This window comes from Myodes glareolus, chromosome 23 (assembly GCF_982192425.1).
Source record: "Myodes glareolus chromosome 23, mMyoGla1.1, whole genome shotgun sequence".
Classification (NCBI taxonomy): Eukaryota; Metazoa; Chordata; class Mammalia; order Rodentia; family Cricetidae; genus Myodes; species Myodes glareolus.
This window is the reverse complement of record NC_142048.1, coordinates 39,529,714-39,549,653: the sequence shown is the minus strand read 5'-3', so window position 1 is coordinate 39,549,653 and position 19,940 is coordinate 39,529,714. Positions and strand designations below refer to the sequence as shown.

The 19,940-nt window shown below is 40.4% G+C and overlaps 2 protein-coding genes and 1 pseudogene across 6 annotated transcripts in view; 2 read left to right on the top strand and 1 right to left on the bottom strand.

Moving 5' to 3' along the window:
* Wrn (WRN RecQ like helicase) overlaps positions 1-4,909 on the bottom strand; it is a 101,152-nt gene extending 96,243 nt beyond the window's left edge. For 2 of the 3 annotated variants that reach the window (XM_048456538.3, XM_048456540.3), the window contains exon 1: positions 4,728-4,909. The gene's annotated coding sequence lies outside the window, so the exon portion shown is untranslated. Of the gene's footprint in view, positions 1-4,525; positions 4,571-4,727 lie in introns of all 3 variants that reach the window. The other variant, XM_048456539.3, reaches the window with a different exon arrangement.
* LOC125414288 (meiotic nuclear division protein 1 homolog pseudogene) lies at positions 214-739 on the top strand (annotated as a pseudogene).
* A 480-nt stretch (positions 4,910-5,389) lies between the features above and the next one.
* The window catches only part of Purg (purine rich element binding protein G), a 31,098-nt gene continuing 16,547 nt past the window's right edge, over positions 5,390-19,940 (top strand). For 2 of the 3 annotated variants that reach the window (XM_085680794.2, XM_085680793.2), the window contains exons 1-2: positions 5,390-5,472; positions 5,757-6,632. In XM_085680794.2, the coding sequence (XP_085536920.1) occupies positions 5,763-6,632 (870 nt within the window). In that variant the 5' untranslated portion in view covers positions 5,390-5,472; positions 5,757-5,762. Of the gene's footprint in view, positions 5,473-5,756 lie in introns of all 3 variants that reach the window. The other variant, XM_085680791.2, reaches the window with a different exon arrangement.

The window sequence follows — 19,940 nt, the reverse complement described above, 5'->3', positions numbered from 1 at the left end:
CCAGTGCAAGGATGACAATAAAGGCAATGGTGCTATATGACCAAACTCTACATAGGAAGCTTCCAACTACAATCTTAAATCATTGTTTTATTCTCATCCAACTGCTCATGTATACAGAAAGGAACACACACACACACCAAAAAAAAAAAAAAAAAAAATTCAATGAGGCAGCTGTCGGCGCCAGAGTCAAACCGGGAGGCGGTGGTTTGCACCATGTCAAAGAAAAAAGGACTGAGTGCGGAAGAAAAGAGGACCTGTATGATGGAGATGTTTTCTGAGACAAAAGATGTATTCCAACTAAAAGACCTGGAGAAGATTGCTCCCAAAGAGAAAGGCATGACTGCCATGTCAGTCAAGGAAGTCCCTCAGAGAGAGGTGGACGATGGCATGGTGGATTGTGAGAGGATCGGAACTTCCGATTTCTACTGGGCTTTTACAAGCAAAGCTCTTCATGCCAGGACACGCAAGCTGGAGGCTCTGAACTCTCAGCTGCTGGAGGGAAACCAGAAGCCTGCAAACCTGCAGAAGAGCATCGAGAAAGCTAGGATTGGCCGGCAAGAGACCGAAGAACGAGCCGTGCTTGTAAAAGAACTTTCTTCGTTTCGGGAACCAAAGGGATCATCTTAAGGTAGAAGTTGAAAAATACAGAGAATCTGAGGAAGGATGGAAAGGAGACAAAAGGCGGGATGGAGAGCGAGAGGGGAGGAGTCTGGAGGCGAGAAAGGCAGAAAGGGGCTGAAAAGACAAAAGGCAAGAGAACCACAAAAACTCTTTATTCAAATGCATTATATGCTGATTTAAAAAATAAAAATGAAAAAACAAAATAAATAGATAAAAACAAAAAATCTGATCTTGATTTCTTTTACTCTGTTATATTTACATATATTCAGAAAAAATGAGACTGTACACATTGGCTACACTTACTAGCAACTAGTATGCATATACATGTTTATATATACAAACCTACTGATTATTTTAAAGATATATAAATAAGAATGAGATAGGAATGAGGAAAACAGAACAACCAAGAAATCTATAATAAAGTTCTCATTAGGTTCCTTAATTAAATAGATATTAAAACTTTCACTAACCTATCACAGATTTTGTTAGTCTCAATTTCCCTCCAAACAGTCCAAATTAAAAAAAGAAAATCTAAATAAAATTACCTACTGGCACTCAACCATGGTAGTCAAAGCAATCTGAGTACTAATAGGATGGTTTTGGAGATGCCTATTTCCTAACTGTCAAATATTATATAAGACATGGGTTTGTATTAATAAGGGCCAACTAAAATAAGGTACAAATGTAAATCAATCAATTACAAGATAACGAAATTACAGGGCTAGCAACAAAGAAAAAGGAAAAAGACTCTCCTCTCCTCTGCTCGCCCTCCACCTCCCTCTCTTCCTTTCCTCTCTCTCCCCCTCTCCCTCCTCCTCTCTCTTCCCCCTCTCTCTCCCATATAATGCTAAGGAGCTGCACTGCCCATAAACCAGGAAGATGTCTTGACCTGAGCTGAATCCATGGCACAAGGAAACACTTTATAACTGAATTTCACCGTCCAACTAAATAATTCATTATTTTTAATGAATTTCCTCTGTTCTGTGAGTAGCTTTAGCGAGTCAGCTAAAATCAATCATTATAAACTGGGAAACAGCAGAGAAAGTTTTCAAGTAAGTCCATTTAAAACTTGCTTAGGTGTCTACTTTTCTTCTTATATTTATTACTCTTACTTCACAAAGCCTGAGATGAAATTTTATAGGTCTCATTTTTAAGAGGACATTCATAGTTGCCTAGATAGCATCCATTCTGCACTAGACTCTCTTTATCACACCAATAAATTTATTTCCGGATAATGAACAGTTGCCTACTAAGCCAGCCCCTGTAGTGGACCCAGTGGGCCAAAAGGTGACCCTCATTCCCCTTGCCTCGGAAACTCGGGCCTGAGACCAAAGCCATAGCCTGCATTAGGTTTAAGAACAAAATACACGATTCAAGTCCAAACAGACACAAGAAGAGTTTTGGAGATTTCTAAGACGATTTTTAACAAGAATAGCCTTGCTCTCTTAAGAAAATGACCTACTGTGATGCTTCTATTTGAAAATGTAAAGCTGAGACCTTCCACAACCACTATGCTGCCATGAATGAAGCCTGCATGGGGTAAAAGCCAGAAAGTCAAGCCAGCACACAGAAGACAGCAGAGATGGGAAGAAAGCCTTGTTGGCGAACTTTTAACTAGTCCCAATCTCACTTTGGCCTTCCACTTCCATCTTAATAGCACATTTCCTGCCCAAAATGCCACTTTATTCCTGTAATCTGGACACTGGGGAGGCTGAGGAAGGGTAAATGTCACTAGTCAAGGCCAACTTGGGTTACTTAGTGAGTTAGTTCCAAGGCAAGTAAGATCCTGTCTCAAAAAGAACCAAGGGGCTGGGGCAATACATACTTCAGCCAATACTTCAGTCAGAGCATGAATACCCACATAAAAATAAAGTAAGAAATCAGACAAGGGAGCGCCCATGTGTGATCCTGATGCAGGGGAGGCAGGGCCCAGGGGCTCCAAGCACGTGCTAGCTAATCAGGCTAGCTGAATTAGTGAGCTCCAGGCACAGCGTAAGACCCTGTCTTAAAAGCTAGGGTGAAAATGGATCGAGGATCATAGCCAACATCAACCTCTGGTCTTATCATATAGTGCAGAAAGTCCATTCCCATATACAGACATATGTCAAAAAAAGTCAAACAGGGACACAGATATGCACACACCATTTAGAGCAGCAGTATTCACAATAAAAAGAGGAAACAACCTATCTATCAATAGTTTAAAGAATAAGCAGATATGGTACATATACATAATGAAATAGAATTCACCCTTAAAATGGGAATTAAGGCCAGCTATAAACCACAGCAGAGAGACCCTGAAACATGTTGAGCCTCATCTGTCAGAAACAAAAGGACAAACATTTATGGTCCTATTTACATAAACTATCTGAAATGGGTGGATTCATAAGAGAAAAGATATGCTGCAAATTCCTGGGGCCTGGGAAGATGAGGCAATGGAGTTATTGCTTCATGGTTAACGAGTTTCTGCTTAGGATGAAGACAAAGTTCTGGAAATAGGGCTAGGGTGTGGCTCAGTAAAAGAGATTTAGCATCTGAAAACAAACAAGAACCCAAAGCAACAACAACACAAAATATATTTTAGAAGTAGATACTGGTGATATCTACACATGAACAATGTAGTTAACATCATTGAATTGTATTTACATTATTAAACTGCCAAATTATAGTGTGCGTGTGTGTATTACAATTATTCTTTTTATTTTTCAAAACAGATTTCTCTGTATAGCTCTGGCTGTCCTGGAACTCGCTCTGTAATTCAGCGGGCCTCGAACTCACAGAGATCCGCCTGCCTCTGCCTCCCTGAGTGCTGGGATTAAAGGCGTGCACCACCACCACCACCACCACCACCGCGTGGTTTTAAGGATTATTCTAATAAAGTTGTTTCCCTGAAGGGTCTCCAATAGCTTGCCAATTCTTCAGCATGATGTACCAAATTCCTCAACAAATACAGTCAACAAACCCTGCACAGACTCTCTGGTCTCAACCAGCAGCCTCATTTTCTCTGCCTTAAAGGTCCTTCTAGGTTGATCTTAACCACAAGCGGCCTCCTTCCGGCGTTTGCACTTTTCTTTTCCTCACTTCCTTCACAGGGAGGACCTATTAGGAAACTATAGCTCCCAGCATCCACTGGCCTTCATTCCTCTGTCTTTCATTTTTACTTTCTTCGTACTACATTTGACATTTTGCGTTTGCATGTCTCCTCCCACTAAAATTTAAGCTCTAAAAGGATAAATTTTCTCCCTGTTTATTTATCTCTAATGCCTTGAGCAGAGTTCAACAATGATATGCTTAATTCACACAGAACTGGGATGTCAGTCTATAGCAGAGCGCTGTAATAAAGAGGTGAGTAGTTTGGGGCTTCCATCCTCAAGGCAAGAGAAAAAAGGAAGGAAGACAAGAATTCAACGACATCAAGTACTCAACTGCCCTATTCCATCCAGACTTTGCAGCCTCTAACACAAGGTCAGGAGGGCATCCCTGAGTAGACAGGCCTGTCTTCAGTTCGAGGACAGCTTGGGCTGAAAGTATAAGGGGCTACAAAAAGAGAAACCCTGTCTCAACAAAAATCCAAATAAAATAAAGCCTAAAGTATTATAATTTGGGGACTCTGAATTAGCATCCTAAAGAGTGCTCTCCAGGGTTTTTACACATCACTTCTATCGGAGAACAGCTCATATTGAACAAGACATAAATAAATAAATAAATAAATAACCCATTAAGTACAATGACTTGAACTTAAGAGATCCAAGGCAATTTGCCCAATTGTGGAGAGCCGGTTGCTTCCTCTAACTTAGTTCTGTCAGCATCAGCCCTCATCAGAAAGCCGGACTCTAGGGGCTCCAGGAACAGCAACAGCAGCAGCAGAAGCAGCGGGCGGAAGGGGCGGGAAAGTCTACTAACTGACCGGATCAGAGGAGGCCTGTGGCTCCGAGGCCCCTTTCCCCGGGATCTGAAGGAGAAAGGAGACAGGTTTCGTTTCCAGGACTCTCCCCAACAGAACCCCTGAGGTCTGCCCTGGGGGCCAGAGGGCCACCAAGGGTGCAAGGTGCGTAGTTACAGCCCAGGGTACGCTGAGAGGAGAAGCAAAAGCGTGGAAGGCACGTTACCCTGAGAACAGCCACATCAATGGGTCTTCTCCTTCAGCAAGATGACTTATGGAAGGTGGAGAACCAAAGCCCACAACCCAGGCTGCGGGCGAGGCCCCGCACACACTAACTTTACACCAGCAGACGCCAAGGTGCACTTCTGCCTTGAAGACTGCCCTCCCCTGCACTCTGCCCGCGGCCCCGCCCAGCTTTCCCGAGCCCCGCCGCCCTCCCGCCGCAGCCATTCTTGTAGGCCAGCGCAGCGCGCAAGCTCAAAGCTGCCGGCCGTTGGGCACGCCGGGAAATGTAGTCCCGAAACAGGTGCGGGCGAGCCGCGGGAAGTCACAGGCTCCCGCCACCTCTCCAGCCGGCTCTCACGCACGCCGGGTCCCCGCGCGCTGGCTGCCGTCAGGGTGCGCCCGGAGGCAGAGCCCGAGCCCTCCTCTTTCCGCTAGCGCGGCTGGGGAGGCGGGGTCCGCAGCCCGGCCCCGCCGGCAGCTCCCCGCCTCCCTCCCGCCTGCCCGCCCTCCCCGCGGCGTCGGGCCGGTGCCCGAATCCAGGCAGCGGCCGCAGGAGGCGCGGCGGCGGCGGTGGGCGCCGCAGGCGATGCCCCTGCCCCGCTGCTCCGGCGGGGGGCAGAGCGCGCGGCGGCGGCGGCGGCGGCGGCGGGGAAGGAGGCGGGGGGCGGCGGCTGCGGCGGAGGGGCCGAGCGCTGGCGGCGGCGGCGGTGGTCGTGAAGGGCATCAGTGGCGGTGACGGAGATGATGTGAGTGTCGACTGGCTGGGGGACCCCTGGGGCTGCCGAGCCCGAGCTGGGCGGCCGGCGGCTTGCGGGATTCGGACGGGAGGCCCTGGGCGGCCGAGGGATGCTGCGTGTGCGGTTCGGTGCGGTGCGGTGCGGAGCCGGCCGAGGCCGGAGCGCGAGAGCCGGGCCGGAGTGGGGGTTCCGGGCGGCGGCGGCGGCGGGGGCAGTGCGGACCCAGGGGCGTCTGCGATTGTTCTCAACACCCCTCCCCCATCCCACCCCGTGTGTCTGTTTGTCACTTGCAGCTGAAGATGGAAAGAGCCAGGCGAAGGGGAGGCGGCGGTGGCGGCGGCCGTGGCCGCGGAGGCAAGAATGTAGGGGGCTCTGGCCTAAGCAAGAGTAGACTCTATCCCCAGGCCCAGCACTCTCACTACCCCCACTACTCCGCGTCAGCCACCCCTAATCAGGCTGGAGGCGCATCCGAAATCCAGGAGCTGGCCTCCAAACGCGTGGACATCCAGAAAAAGAGGTTTTACCTAGACGTGAAGCAAAGCTCCCGGGGCCGCTTCCTAAAGATAGCTGAAGTCTGGATAGGGAGAGGCCGGCAGGACAATATCAGAAAGAGTAAACTGACCCTCTCCCTATCAGTGGCCGCAGAGCTGAAGGACTGTCTAGGCGACTTCATCGAACACTATGCCCACCTGGGCCTGAAAGGCCACAGGCAAGAGCATGGCCAGAGCAAAGAGCAAGTCTCCAGGAGGCGGCAGAAGCACTCTGCACCCTCCCCACCAGTGTCGGTTGGGTCCGAAGAGCATCCTCACAGTGTCCTCAAAACGGACTATATAGAGAGGGACAATAGGAAATACTACCTAGACCTAAAGGAGAATCAGCGAGGTCGTTTCCTGAGGATTAGACAAACCATGATGCGGGGCACTGGCATGATAGGTTATTTTGGCCACAGTTTGGGTCAGGAACAGACTATTGTCCTCCCAGCACAAGGAATGATTGAATTTCGCGATGCCTTGGTTCAGCTGATTGAAGACTATGGCGAAGGAGATATAGAAGAACGAAGATGTGGAGATGACGAGCCCCTTGACCTCCCCGAGGGGACCTCTTTCAGAGTGGACAATAAAAGGTTCTACTTTGATGTGGGCTCTAATAAATATGGAATTTTCCTGAAGGTAAGTGAGGTGAGGCCACCTTACCGTAATACTATTACTGTTCCATTCAAAGCTTGGACAAGGTTTGGGGAGAATTTTATCAAGTATGAAGAAGAGATGAGGAAAATTTGCAACAGCCATAAAGAAAAGAGAATGGATGGCAGAAGGGCCAGTGGTGAAGAACAAGAATGCCTCGACTAGCGTGACATTGAACTCCATCAGGCAAAATTTAAAAATCACTAATTGGCTAACGAGTACTGATCCGTAATCATTTGAAGAAGTTTTTCCTCTTTTTGGGCCCCTTGTTATTAGTAATACCTCTACTAGTTTATACTTCAAGAAGTCTGATTCTCATGTTATGTTATCCATAGCTCACTATACCCCTCATGGGGATTCCAGCCTCCCCAGAGCTAAATAGTTTAGCTGCTCCAACTGCTCCAGACGATTGAAGTATGCAGATCAGCACCAAGTGTGACATTCTGACCTTTAAACACCGTAGCTGAGATTTACATTGCACTATGACATGACCCTGAAAATGATGCATATACTTACTATCAAAAGCGTGAATTTTCTGTTTAACAAACCCTCGCCCCAAAGGAAGTCCCGCTTGTGCTTCATTAGAAGCTGCGAAGTTTACCTGTAGACAGTTACCACAGAAATAGAAATTGACCTCAAGTATAGTATATGTCTATGAAAGTACAAGTAGGAGTATGTTCACTGGGTAACTGAATATTAACTAGCACCAGTCTAAAAGATCAAATCTTACTAGATAATTAAACCTTTAAAATACGGTATCATATTTCTTAACAGTTACTATATAGAGTGTTCGATAATTTCAAATTTTGTGGTAACCCTACAGTTTTAGTTGCCATATCAAAGCCATGGAAAAGTTTTAATGGATTATTCCAAGCTAGTTACAATCTCATTTGTTTCCTATACTACGTATTTTGTTGACTTTCCAAAGTTTTGGGAATTAGGATTCTGTCGCTGTTGAGAGGGAGGCTTTACCCAGTGGCTTTGCTATGGAGATTTTGATGTTTTAGCCTTTCATGGTAATTTGCAGTCGTTTTTTTTCCTTAAACTCTGTCATGGACTCTCAAGTGTTGTATTTTATGCTTCCCACTCATGTATTTCATAGGGTTGGTGCACAGCTGAGTGATGTAAAAATACATCTCCTAATATATTTTAGTAGCACTTTAGCGTTTGCTGCACTTAAAGACCGTGTCAAACTTCCAGTATAAACCTGGTATTGATACAGAAACTTTAACTCCAGAAGAAAAACCCTTTTTTGCTGAGAAGAAAAAAAAAACAAAAAGCAAAAAAGCATTTAGAATACAAAATTACAGTCTGGGAAATACAATATTTGGAAATAAGATTGATTCTAAACATTTCAAAGGAAAATTCAGGCAATTTCCAAGGTGCTCCCTACTTAGGATTCCTAAAGAGGTTTATTCTATACAAGACTTATCCATTTGTCTGTATTAAAAATCACTGTCTAGAAAATGCCACCTGAATTTTTAAACACTCAAGCAATTTTTAAACAAGTGGGTATAGACTATACATGTACCAACACCCCTTATTATCCGACTGAAATTTCATCTGTCTGGTTACATTTTATTCTAAATGAAATTGTGTTTTGTTCTGGGATCAGTTACTGCCCCAGCATAAGTCCATATAATCATTTTTCAGAAACAGACACTGATTTCAGCTCCCCAAATACAGTTCTCATTGATGAGAGCTGGCTGCAAGGATTGAGGTCATCTCGTGGCTTTTCTATACTCTAAGTAATTCAGGATTTATTTTTAACAATTTTGCCTCCAGAACTTTTTCCCAAGCATGTTACACTTGGGTCACTAAGGAAACTATGAAATGAATTAAGAAAATTGATTTCATTGGTTTACGTTACTGAAGAATAAGCAGCTAGTAACCCAGACACACATAGTGGTGTTGGTTGCAGGTTATATTTGACATTTCTTGAAGTACTATGATGGAATCTCACTCAGTTCATTATCATCGTGACCATCTGGATCACTTTGGAACACCTGAAGGTTAGAAGATACTGTTAGTTCTGAAGTTAATAGCACATGGTGGGTGTTGTGGCTATAAAAGTAGCAAGGATTCTTAAGCAGTCCTAACTGTAAAATAACGTATTATGTAGGCTTGCTAAAAAGTAGCGTGGAATATATGAAGGAGTGGTGTGCACCTGAATTACTGTACTACTGATTGTTATTGCTGCCCATCATAGTGCCTATTAATAGTAATCAACCTGTCAGATTTCGGCAAACTGAAGCTGTGAAGATTCCATTATTCAATTGTTCCTATCACTATTGCTGTGAGTGGATGCACTCTTAAAATCTTATCTTCCTTTTTAAAATATCTATCCATTAGGACCAACTGATTTCTTTTTGATTTTTAGTCTGATAAGGTTTGAGTGTGTATATACCTACATGTATGCATACACACATTACTACGTCAGACATGAAGATAAATATATTTAATTCACTGTATATACATATTATTAGCTTCATTTCACATTAATTATTTAAGTAAAGAACTAGTTAAATAGCCAGGTTTTCTATGTTGTATGTATACTTCAAAGTCCTCGCCATCTCAAAGCTACAAGTTGGGTAGATACATATATACTGGCAATTGAACACACTTTAGAATCACTAAGACTTTTACCAATCCTTTGTTTGTCTTTATGTAGTTATTATATTCATTGAAAAATGGTATGATGGTATGATTTTTTTGATACTTAAAATTCCCAAGAGTTCATTAGCCATAATTAAGTGTGATCCAGTTCAAACATCTGGATTTAGGATGTGTATTGCCATGTATCGTATAAGCTACTACTATTTTTATCTGTGCAATATAAATTTTATTTATTGTCATTTGTAACGTAAATGGAGCTGCAAATGTACATGGTTATTCTTCAAAATAACAGGATCCTTGCCTTGAAGGCATTAAACTCTTAAGGAAACTGGATGTTCGCAGTAAAAAAAGAGCATTGAAGTTAGTAACCAAAATTACTAGTTCACTGTATAATGCTAAAACATTGATGATGTTTGCACATAGTAATCGAGCATAATGTGGACAGACTCAAACTGTAATGATATAAGCTAATAGTATAAAATCTGGAAACGGGTTCCTCAGTCGTTGGCAGTGTGCTCCTAGCAATTGAAAGCAACACGAACGTGCTGCTTATATGCAAAAGATGCAATGTATTATAAAGATATTCAAGTTCTGCCACATTATATTATTTTCCTTCTCAAAGCCCCAAACTGCCATGTCCCTTAAACTTGAGTCAAACACAAGCTTATTTGCACTAAAGAGCATGGCCAAAAAATAAGTAAATAAATAAATGACAGGGTGGAAAAGCTGTTTAGAGCCAATTGAAATAATTGGCTCTAATGGGAGAATTTCACATTTGTCTATTTGAAAGCTATATGGTCCAGGCAGACAATCTGTCAGTTCACTAATTTAATAATGCACTTTACCTTTTGTATATAGAAGATGTACATTTATGCCACTTGGCAGGCCGAATGTGTTTCAGTAACTACGTAGTTAGAATCTGTAGGGTGATCTCTTGCATGCATATGTTTGTGTAAGAACTATTGTAACAGGTTCCCATGAAGTCGGTGTGATGGAGAAGGATGGAAGATGGTTTTAAAACGTATCTCATTTAACAGGAATTTTAAAGTAGATTTCATATTTATATTAAGGACTAGAATAATATCAAACTATTCTGAATCCAGATTAGTATTGCAGTTCAGACTATATCTGCTTGAGGCTTCCCATAATACTCTAAAAATGAAATTGGGGAATCTGGCGAGATAACTTTTTTAATGATTCTGTTTCATTGTTAAAATGTGTTTTAAGTTACTAATAAAAAAGCAGTACATGAGACAGCGCTAGAATTAAAAGTACAGTTAGCTGAGTTTTAAAATCACCAGACTAAAGAAATAAAGTTTCAAGTAAGGAATATAAAGAGCTTTATAAGTTGCTAAATAAATAGGATATTTTAAAATCTGCGAAAGTATTGACCTTCACCAATTCAAAAGGGAACTGGGGGATTTGGTGTATCCTTCTACCCTGAACACAGTTGAAGATGTATATTTGAAAACTAGATAATTGTTGCTTAATAATAGGTTGTATGTGCTTTACTGAGAAACACTGTGTACTAACAATTCATCAAGAGTGTGCTATATTTATTGCATTCATTTTATATCTATAGATAAGAAACATTATATATAGTCATCTTATCTTAATATAATCATGTATTTATATTGTAATTTTGCAAATATTTTCAGTAAAATAAACATTTATCTGAGCTGCACAATTTGAAGAGGATGGGATTGGGCTATACTCTCAGATAGTCATTTTTAATCAGCAGCAACCATTGAAAACTGATGTATTTATTGTCATTCCTTTACATTTGTTTTATAGTTTATTTAATATTTAAATGAACAAGGCTTCATTTGAATTTTAACTGGTTTTCTGAAAAATGAGATTTTTATGTAAATTTTTTTCTTGCTTCCTTCCAAGTGTCTTTCACTGAAACCATAAAATCCTCTTCCAAATTTTAGGTAAAGGCTTTGGTGAGTTGCCACCTAGTCTGAAATCTGTCTTTACCCAAACATCAAACATCTTTGGCAAGATGTTTTGTCAAAAGAAGTTAACATTAATTCTGTGCCTCCAGAATGGTACAGATAAAAAATTTTGTCATTGCCAGATAATTATTTATTGAAATCTTTCTGATGTTTCCTTAGCAATGTCTTGGCTTCTTGGAGAAATTGTGGCTAGCGGCTAGCTCGTCAAAGGAAGTGATACAGAATTAGCATACTGTTGAGACCGTATATAGTCTACAGTATTGTCGTCCTGGAGTACAGGAAAAATGTGTTTCCCAATTCAATATTGTATGAAAATTGGGTTTTTAAATCACAATATGTCTGCCATAAAGGAAATATGGTCACATATGCATAGGTAGATCTTACAGGAGATTTTTACTATTTTCTTGTATAATGGAAAAAGTCAGTTTTTGTTCCTAATCTGATGAGACATTTCAGTCATTTAAATTTATTTTACTAATAAGTTTTAACATTTTTAATGAGGAAAAATATTCATATAGTACCAAGTTTATGGGACTGAGGATATAGTTCAGTTGATGCAATGTTTGCCTAGAATGAGAAAAGCCCTGGGTTTGATTGCCACACCACGGGTCACATGGATCAACACTGGGGAGATGAGGCAGGAGGAAGAAAGTTCAAGGCCATCCTCGGCTACTTAGCAACTCTTAGGATAGCCTGAGCTACATGAAACTGTCTCTAAAATAATAGTAAGCTGCAGCGAAAAGTAGCAACCAGTGTTACCAATTTCTTGTGTGTCCTTTAAGAGTCGTTCTCATGTGCAAACATGTGTGTACATATGTTCTTTTTAAATGCTTAAACATATGCACCTTCCATACCTGACTGTATCGACTTTAGGTCTGGCATTTAAGAAATTTTTTTTCTTTTTACTAAATGTCATGTTTTATTTGGTTAGCGCATCGTTTAGTTTTTGTTATACAGAAAAGACATCAAGAAAATAGTATGTAAATCCATTATATTGACTTAGATTACAAATGTCTGTGTTTATTTTTCAGTGTACAAATATGCAGTTTCACATCCTAGTTTTCTTCCCCGTCCCTAACCACCTCACCTTCCATATCACCCTATTTTCCTCTCTCAAAAACTATTGCTGTTTTCTCCTTAAGTTCTGGGGGATCTGGATATTAAATAACATAGCCAAGTGGTGCGTGAGGTTAACTATGTTCTCTAATAAAAAGCACTGATATTTAAAAGCTTTAACAAATGATAGCTTTCGGTTTTTACTAACTGTGCTACTGTTTTTCATCCAAAGACCTTGTCATTATGAGTACATGAGCTTTAGAACTGCCGTGAAAGATTTTATGTCATGGCTTTGTTGAAATCCCTTGCGTTATTAACATGAAATATTTATCTGTATAAGAAAGGTATAAAGTTGATTTAACAGCTCTTCAAATCCAAGATTCCACAAAGAAACAGCACTATTGCTAATCATTTAAAGCACTAATTCTTCTGTTTGTTTCTTTAATTTGTTTTGGTGTGTGTGTGTGTGTGTGTGTGTGTGCGCATGTGTGTGAGATGGGTCTGGGGACCTGAGGGCCAAGCCAATGCTGAGCAAGCACTCTGCCACTAAGCCACATTCCCAACCCTGAGAAAGTTGGGCCGTTTTTTTTTTTTAACCTTGTTTTTTAATGCCCTAGAGTCTGTCAGAAATCCTGGAACTATGATGATTTGGGGAAAGGGGGTAACTCGGGAAGAGGCTGTGAGTACAGCTAAGTCACCTGCTGGACGAATGTGACGTGGCAGATGTAACTGTTGAAAGGGAAGGTTAGACAAAAGGAAGCACGAAAGTGGCAAGTATTAGAGCTGCTTCAGTAGCTCTTCCACATTCCTGGGGGGAGGGGGAACGGAAGTCCTGTTCATCAGGTGTGTGTTATCAGACCTCTCCTCTTCTGTTGACTACCCAGAAAAGGAAAGAAAAACCTGAAACATTAAATATTTTGCCCTTGAACCCCTCCGTTTTATAAGTGAAAGCAGCCAGGGTAAAAGATCTAACAGAATTAGAACTATAGCTTAAACATGGATTGAGGGATTCTTTTTTAATTATTTATTTTTATTTTGTGTGTATTGGTGTTTTTATCTGCATGTATGGCTGTGTGAGGGTGTCAGATCCCCTGGAACTGGAGTTGCAGACAATTGTGAGCTGCCATGTGGGTGCTGAGAATTGAGCCCTGGTCAATCTGTGCAATAAGAGCAGTCTGTGCTCTTAACCACTGAGCTATCGTTCAGCCCCGGAGGGGTTCTTTTACTAGATTGGTATTGGCAAACTTTCTGAGAACAAAATATGAAAACTGTGGAAAGGCATGGTTTAAACCTCATAGTAGTATCTGTGTGGTTGGCGGCATAATTTGCTGTTCAGGAAAGAGATATGGTGTCAGTAGACATGATCTTTTAAATATTTTAAAATCATGAGAGAATTGCATCATATTTAATGACTAATTCACCATCCTTTGTTGGATCTGTAAAACTGGCCAGGATCTTCATAAATTGTTTAAACTTCAATGGTGTGTTCATATTTTTCAGTATTCATAGAGAATAGACCCAAAAAAAGGGAAATTCATTTTTAAAAATTCATTGTGCTTAAATTTAGAGCAAAATTATTAGCAATTTTTGATTCCTAGTCAGAGTTCCCTTGATGTTCTTGGTAAATCATCCTTTTTAAATTTTATCTTGTTTGTGTTTTCTCTGTGAAAATCGTTTTTGTTGGATACAGTGACAGCCACCAGCACACTGAGCGCAGTAGTCACTGCGGCAGGGAAGGTACTTCCTTATACAAGCATGATGAAAATAGCTTGCTGAAATAAAAGTGTCTCTGTTAAGATTGACTCAGGCGCTCAATAGCAGTTGTGTGTCTTCTTACTTTACCCTCTTATACTTTGTTTTTACTACTATTCTTTAAAGTTTCTGGGTTTCAGGAAATAAGAGTAAAACAACAACAACAAAAACAAAGGAACTGACTGTTAAAGTTTCTTACAATACTTAAGAGTTTGAGTTGTTCAAAGGGTAAATATTTTATGAGGTTGCATAAAAGTAGCAAAAAGAAAAGAAACTAAAAGACAGTAGCCCTTTTTTTTTCTATAACAAGAAATCCATCTAATGTGAATAAGGAAAACTATTCCCAATCCCGACTTAACCCTGAACAGAGGAACTGAGAAAGTCATAAGACCTGAATCTGTAATACATGAGCTGGCCCTGGAGAAATAATTCAATTTCTGTGAGGTATATTCTTCATGTGAAAAAAAAATAGACTGTGTTGGGTTCACTCCTGAACTTAAAATCTGCATCAGTGGAGTGTGAAGGATGCGAAAATTAGCCAAAAGCCACGGTGGTGTCAGTCACGTGGCATCTGTGGATCTCCTTGGCCACACAAAATACAAGTCCTGTCTTGGACCCTTAAGACCAGTTGCTGGATACCAACTACATTGTCTTACGCTTTATACAACTGTTATCTTCTGCTTTATATTTTGAGGGGAGCATTTTTAAATGTGAAGTCTCATTTTTGAAGGAGTGTGGCTTGTTTCTTCTATATATTCTATAGTCATCTCTTAATTCAGCGTGACAAAGTAATTCTTAAAACCTAGCATCATCCAAATGCTACCCCTGAAATGATCAAAAATACAATGCTAAGCATATGTGGCTCGTGTCATCATAGTGTCCCAGAGAGTGGGGTGCTGACCTCGGTCATCTGTCCCTTGGCCATATTGAATACTATCCTTCAAATAGCAATCTTGAACCCAAGGAAGAACCCTTACCTGGAACAGAATGGACCTCTTGTATACGTCTGTGCTTGCTAGAGCGTGAAAAAATTAAATATCCTAATGGTTTATTTGCTGTTTAAGCTTTGAGAAAATACAAGGGTTGCTGAGTGGAGAGTAGGTAGGCTGTGGTCATAAGGGCATTTTTGCGGGCACTCTAGTCCTCCATTTTGCAGTGCCACCACTTGCCAAAACCATGTTAAGAGAATGATGCCTTTCTTGATAGACTATTTATCAGAGACAGCATTTAGGAGTAACCTTGTGTTTTAAAGAGCACACACACAGAGATATTTTGATTGTCTTAAAAACACTGGTGCACATACAATTCTATTTTTGCAAAAAGTTCCACGTCTTTGACCTGGTGGTGGTTGACAGTAGCAATTTAGCTGGTTGGTTTCGAACAAATTCCGTAGAGTGAATTGACTATTATAGACAGAAGTCTTTCTTTGCTCCTCCCTCTCCTCAAAATAGAGGTATCTTTTGAGGTTCTCAGTTGCTCCTCTCGGTGGCGTTTGGAATCTCAGTGGAACAGGAGAGAGCATTGTGGTTTGTTAGTTCTTTGCATTTGTCGTTGTGTAGAGATTTCCTTCAGCCTACTGCCAAACACAGCAAGCAACTTTCCCTAAAAGTACAGGCTTGAAGTGTGAAAACTTCACAGTGGATCAGAACTATACAATAATGAGCTAAGAATAAAGAAAACAACGTGGACCTAAATCCAGAATGTTCTTGCTAATTTGCTTCAGAACCTGCTTTATCAGCCTCTACGCCCTTCCACTGGCAGTAAAATTTGTAACAATGATTTCACAATCTAGAACTCTTAACAGGATGAGATCTATTGCTGTTTAGTAAGTACTCTAAAAAGTTTAGCATGTTATAACCAGGTATAAAAAGATTTCTAGAATTCAGTTCGCCAGTAATCTTCCCTTCCCACTTACTGTACCCGGCTGGAATTCAGTAAGAGCATGCATGACTTTCTACCACCATGGCCCTACTTTCACCCTATTTATTTTTTCAACTAAAACGTAATAAGGCCAGAGTTGCTTTTCGAAATAACGTAGCTCTATGTGGACTGTAAGAAAGGAGGGCTAGTCCTTCACTTGGCCACTCTTGGCATCCTTACCACAGTTAGCTAATAATTTAGGATGAGTAGAAAGTTCTGGATCATTCTTGGCTACACAACAAATTAGGCCAATCTGGAGGTGGGCGTCAGTATTAGTACTAATAGTCAGTGTACTACATTGCTGTACCCTTCATATATATGGTTTGTAATCTATATAACATCATTATCTTTTTTATAATTTTCCAGAGATTTAAAAATTGTCTCCATATTTCCCAACTAGTATATTTGTCAAACAAATTGACACCCAAAACAAAGATTATGCTCAGTTAGGCCAGGCTATCTGTAAGACTTTCTCAGAAACACACACACCAACTATAGTAAAACATAATCTGTCCCCACTCAGAATGAATTAGTTTCAAATTATGGAGAACTATTTTATCCAAAACTATAAATGGGATTATTAATCTAACCAATCTTAAAGGAAGGTTTATTCACTTGGTTTAAGTTGCTGTTCATAAATAGAACGTACTTGATCTTAAGAATAGATTATAGACTGAACTTCAAATCCTGGTTGACTATTTCAAGTAATTATCAGTAATGTTTAAAGGGTTCTGATGATGGGACCATAGATGGATCATCCTGATTCTATCCCTAGGGACAGAAAAGGCACTGCTCACTATATAGGGCCACAGTTTCATGTTCATGGACTGAAGATAACTGGTTATGTTAAATTAGTTTGAAAATAAAACTTATCAATATTATTGAGAGGTTTGCTTGTTTCTTACAACTTTTTCCTGCCATCTGACTGACAGCTCACCCTTCCTCCATACCCTGGCTGCGTGATTCCAGTCCCTGTCACATGAAATTGCCAACAAGACCAGTGCTCCATTGACAGGCCCTTGTTTTCCTCCATTGTTTTAGGAGGATGGTTTTCAAAAAGTTTAAGGCTTGTTAAACACCAGACTGCTGATACTCACCTCCATCTCTGTGCACTGGGAGTGATGGAATAAGAAGTCTAAGACTGCATTTCTAACACATCGCAGAAAAATAGTTGCTACGGATCTGAGGCATTAATACTACTGTGATAGATGAGAGACTGTCTGACCTACAAAGATAGTAGTAGACAAATTTAGAACTAGTATCCTGATAGGAAGAACACTGCTATTTATACAGACTTGAGAGATTCACAAATAGAAAGCAACATTTTATAAGTTGACAAGAGTTTTGATAAATTATTCTCTTTTTATACTCATTTCGTTTAGTGACCTTTCCAATTCCCTCTCACTTCAGCAGCTATCTCAGGATATATCTGGCAGGGATGAATTATAAAGACATGAGGATCACCTTGCAAATATATGGATACTGAAGCATGTTTTTAATTTATTAAGTAATTCTGGCATATAAATCTTACTAAAGGAAAATGAATGATTGCTCAAAAAACTACTTACAAGCTTATTGAATGTAAGATATTAAGACCTGAAGGAACCTAGAAATTACTTTAGTCTCCAAATTTTACATTTTGTAATGTGTATCAAGTAATATGAATGATTTATGGGTTAGGTAAATATCCTTAAGGGCTTTAAATGCTGATTATTTCTTGAGATATATACGTGAGACAAAATAAACTCATTTCCTTTAAAACACCACTATCTTCACGATCTTTCTGAGGCTTCCCTGTATTTATTTACAAGTTAGAGGAACAATATAGCGTAGTTTATGCTACTTAGTGAACAGTTGGACCCATTGCTTTCAATGTAGATTGTTCCCCTGGGGCACTCATTAAGCAAATTATAAAATAATTAAATGAATAACACTTAAAATTCTTAACTTTTAATAATTTACTTACTCCATGTTTGCCAGCCTAGTAGAGATTGTATTAGCAGACCAGGTGGGTACTTGGTATAGGATACATAGAGGAAGGAGTTGTTATGTAGGTCTTTTCAACCCTGAGAGTTTATTAGGAATAATACATAGGATTTTTGCATTCAAATCTGTTATTTAGCCAAATTGAATAAAGGCATATAATATCAAATTGCCAAGTATTGTTCTGAAAACATGATCCAAATCAATACCCTTTCACCTGTTTCTAACTACAGACACTAGTGTGTATCACTGGTACCTCGGTGATAGAGCATTTGCCTAGTGTCTGCAAGCTGGCTTCCACCTCCAACACTAAAAAATGTTTTTAAAGGAGAACTAGTTTTTCTTGGGCTTTACTAATTACATGAATTGCTTATAAGTTATCTATACACAAATAGCTTTGGCATTCATATACATTTCAAGCCTGTGCCCCTGTGCCTTGCTCTTGATGAAGTAGTAGAAACAGGGTTCTTCTTGTTTGTGGTTTTATTTGATCACCTGCCATAAAATGTTGTATTGAGCCTGGAAATCTGTATCTAGGCGGGGGGGGGGGGGAACATTCATGCCAAATATATGCCATTCATCCCAACGTCAAAGCAGCACAGAATCCATGTGCTCTAAGGAACTAGAAAAGCCAGTACCATAATGAGGTCAGAGAGTATACCCTTAAATGCTACGTTTGTATTTGCTTCTGGAGAGTCCTAAGCACCATGAAAATAACAGCATATATTTTCTCGGCAGGGAAGGGTGCTTGGTGCCAAGCCTGAACCCACCTGGTAAAAGGAAAGATCCAACCCCAGCAAGGTGTCATCCAATAACATAATGCATGCACACATGCACAAGTAAATTTCAAAATCCCTAAAGTGGAGGATTTTAGTCCAGTGATACTCAGACATTAGTGACATGGTTTATTAACAAGGTCAATTTGCTTTCTCATCTCGAGGGATTATAATTTAGTTGTAGAGCAGTTCTGAAATTGGCATTTTAATTGTCTTGTTCATATCTTGTTATCTGGAAGCTTAGTGTGGGTGGTGGTGTTTTTGGTAATGGTAGGGGTGGCGATTGTTGTGACAAGGTCTCATATTGTCCATGAGTATCTAGGTAATTTTAGCTGGCCTTAAACTCCTGCTCCCACTGTCTCTGCCTCCAGAATGCTAGAAATATAGGTGTCAGCCACCACCTCCAGTTGAGAGCTGTTTATTACCATCAATTTAGACTGTAAACTTTCATTTCATTTTTCTTGCTGAAATGGCTTACATTCAAATACTGTAGCATGACATTGTAGATGGTGATCTTTTTTACCGGTGTTAACAAGCAATATTTGTTGCTTGCTTTAAACACATGAGACCTAAGGTGTAAATCCTGGTGTCCAAGTTTGTGGTGTCACATTAGCGAGCTTTTTGTTATAGCCAGTAAATCCTGAGGACCCCAGTGTCAGCCTCCTTTCCCCTCCCCACCTGTAACTCAAGTTCCAGCAGCCCTTCCCTTCTTCCCACTGGTTGCATCCTCGCTAGGTTTCACAGCCCAAACGTTTCGGAAATTCTCAGCAGCCTGAATTAAGTCTCTCCAGGTTCTCACAATTTGACCCTCCAAGTCTCACACAATTTTTCAGCGTTTTCTCTTAAAATATTAGGAATAAAAAAAAAATCCTTAATTGGGGGATATTTTTGAATGCCTCATTTCCAGTAGTAGCTTTTTTCTGTGTTCAAAAATGCGTATCTTAAAATTAGACATTTAATATTTTTCAACTGTTCAATTGTGTTATTTGTACAGAGCCAATCTGAACTACATTTCTGTCTGGAAAAACTGAACGGTACCGTTAATCTCCCCCACTTCTCCCTAGTCCAGCCCTATCATGTTTTCCTCACAGGCTTTTTAAAAAATGTGCAAACAGCTTCTTAACCCCTCTTCTCTCAATAATGGTTTTATAGTTATTGTCATTTTGCACCAAATAAGAACCTTATATACTTACAGTTCTAACACGCAAAAAGAATTGGAAGCGCAAAGCCAT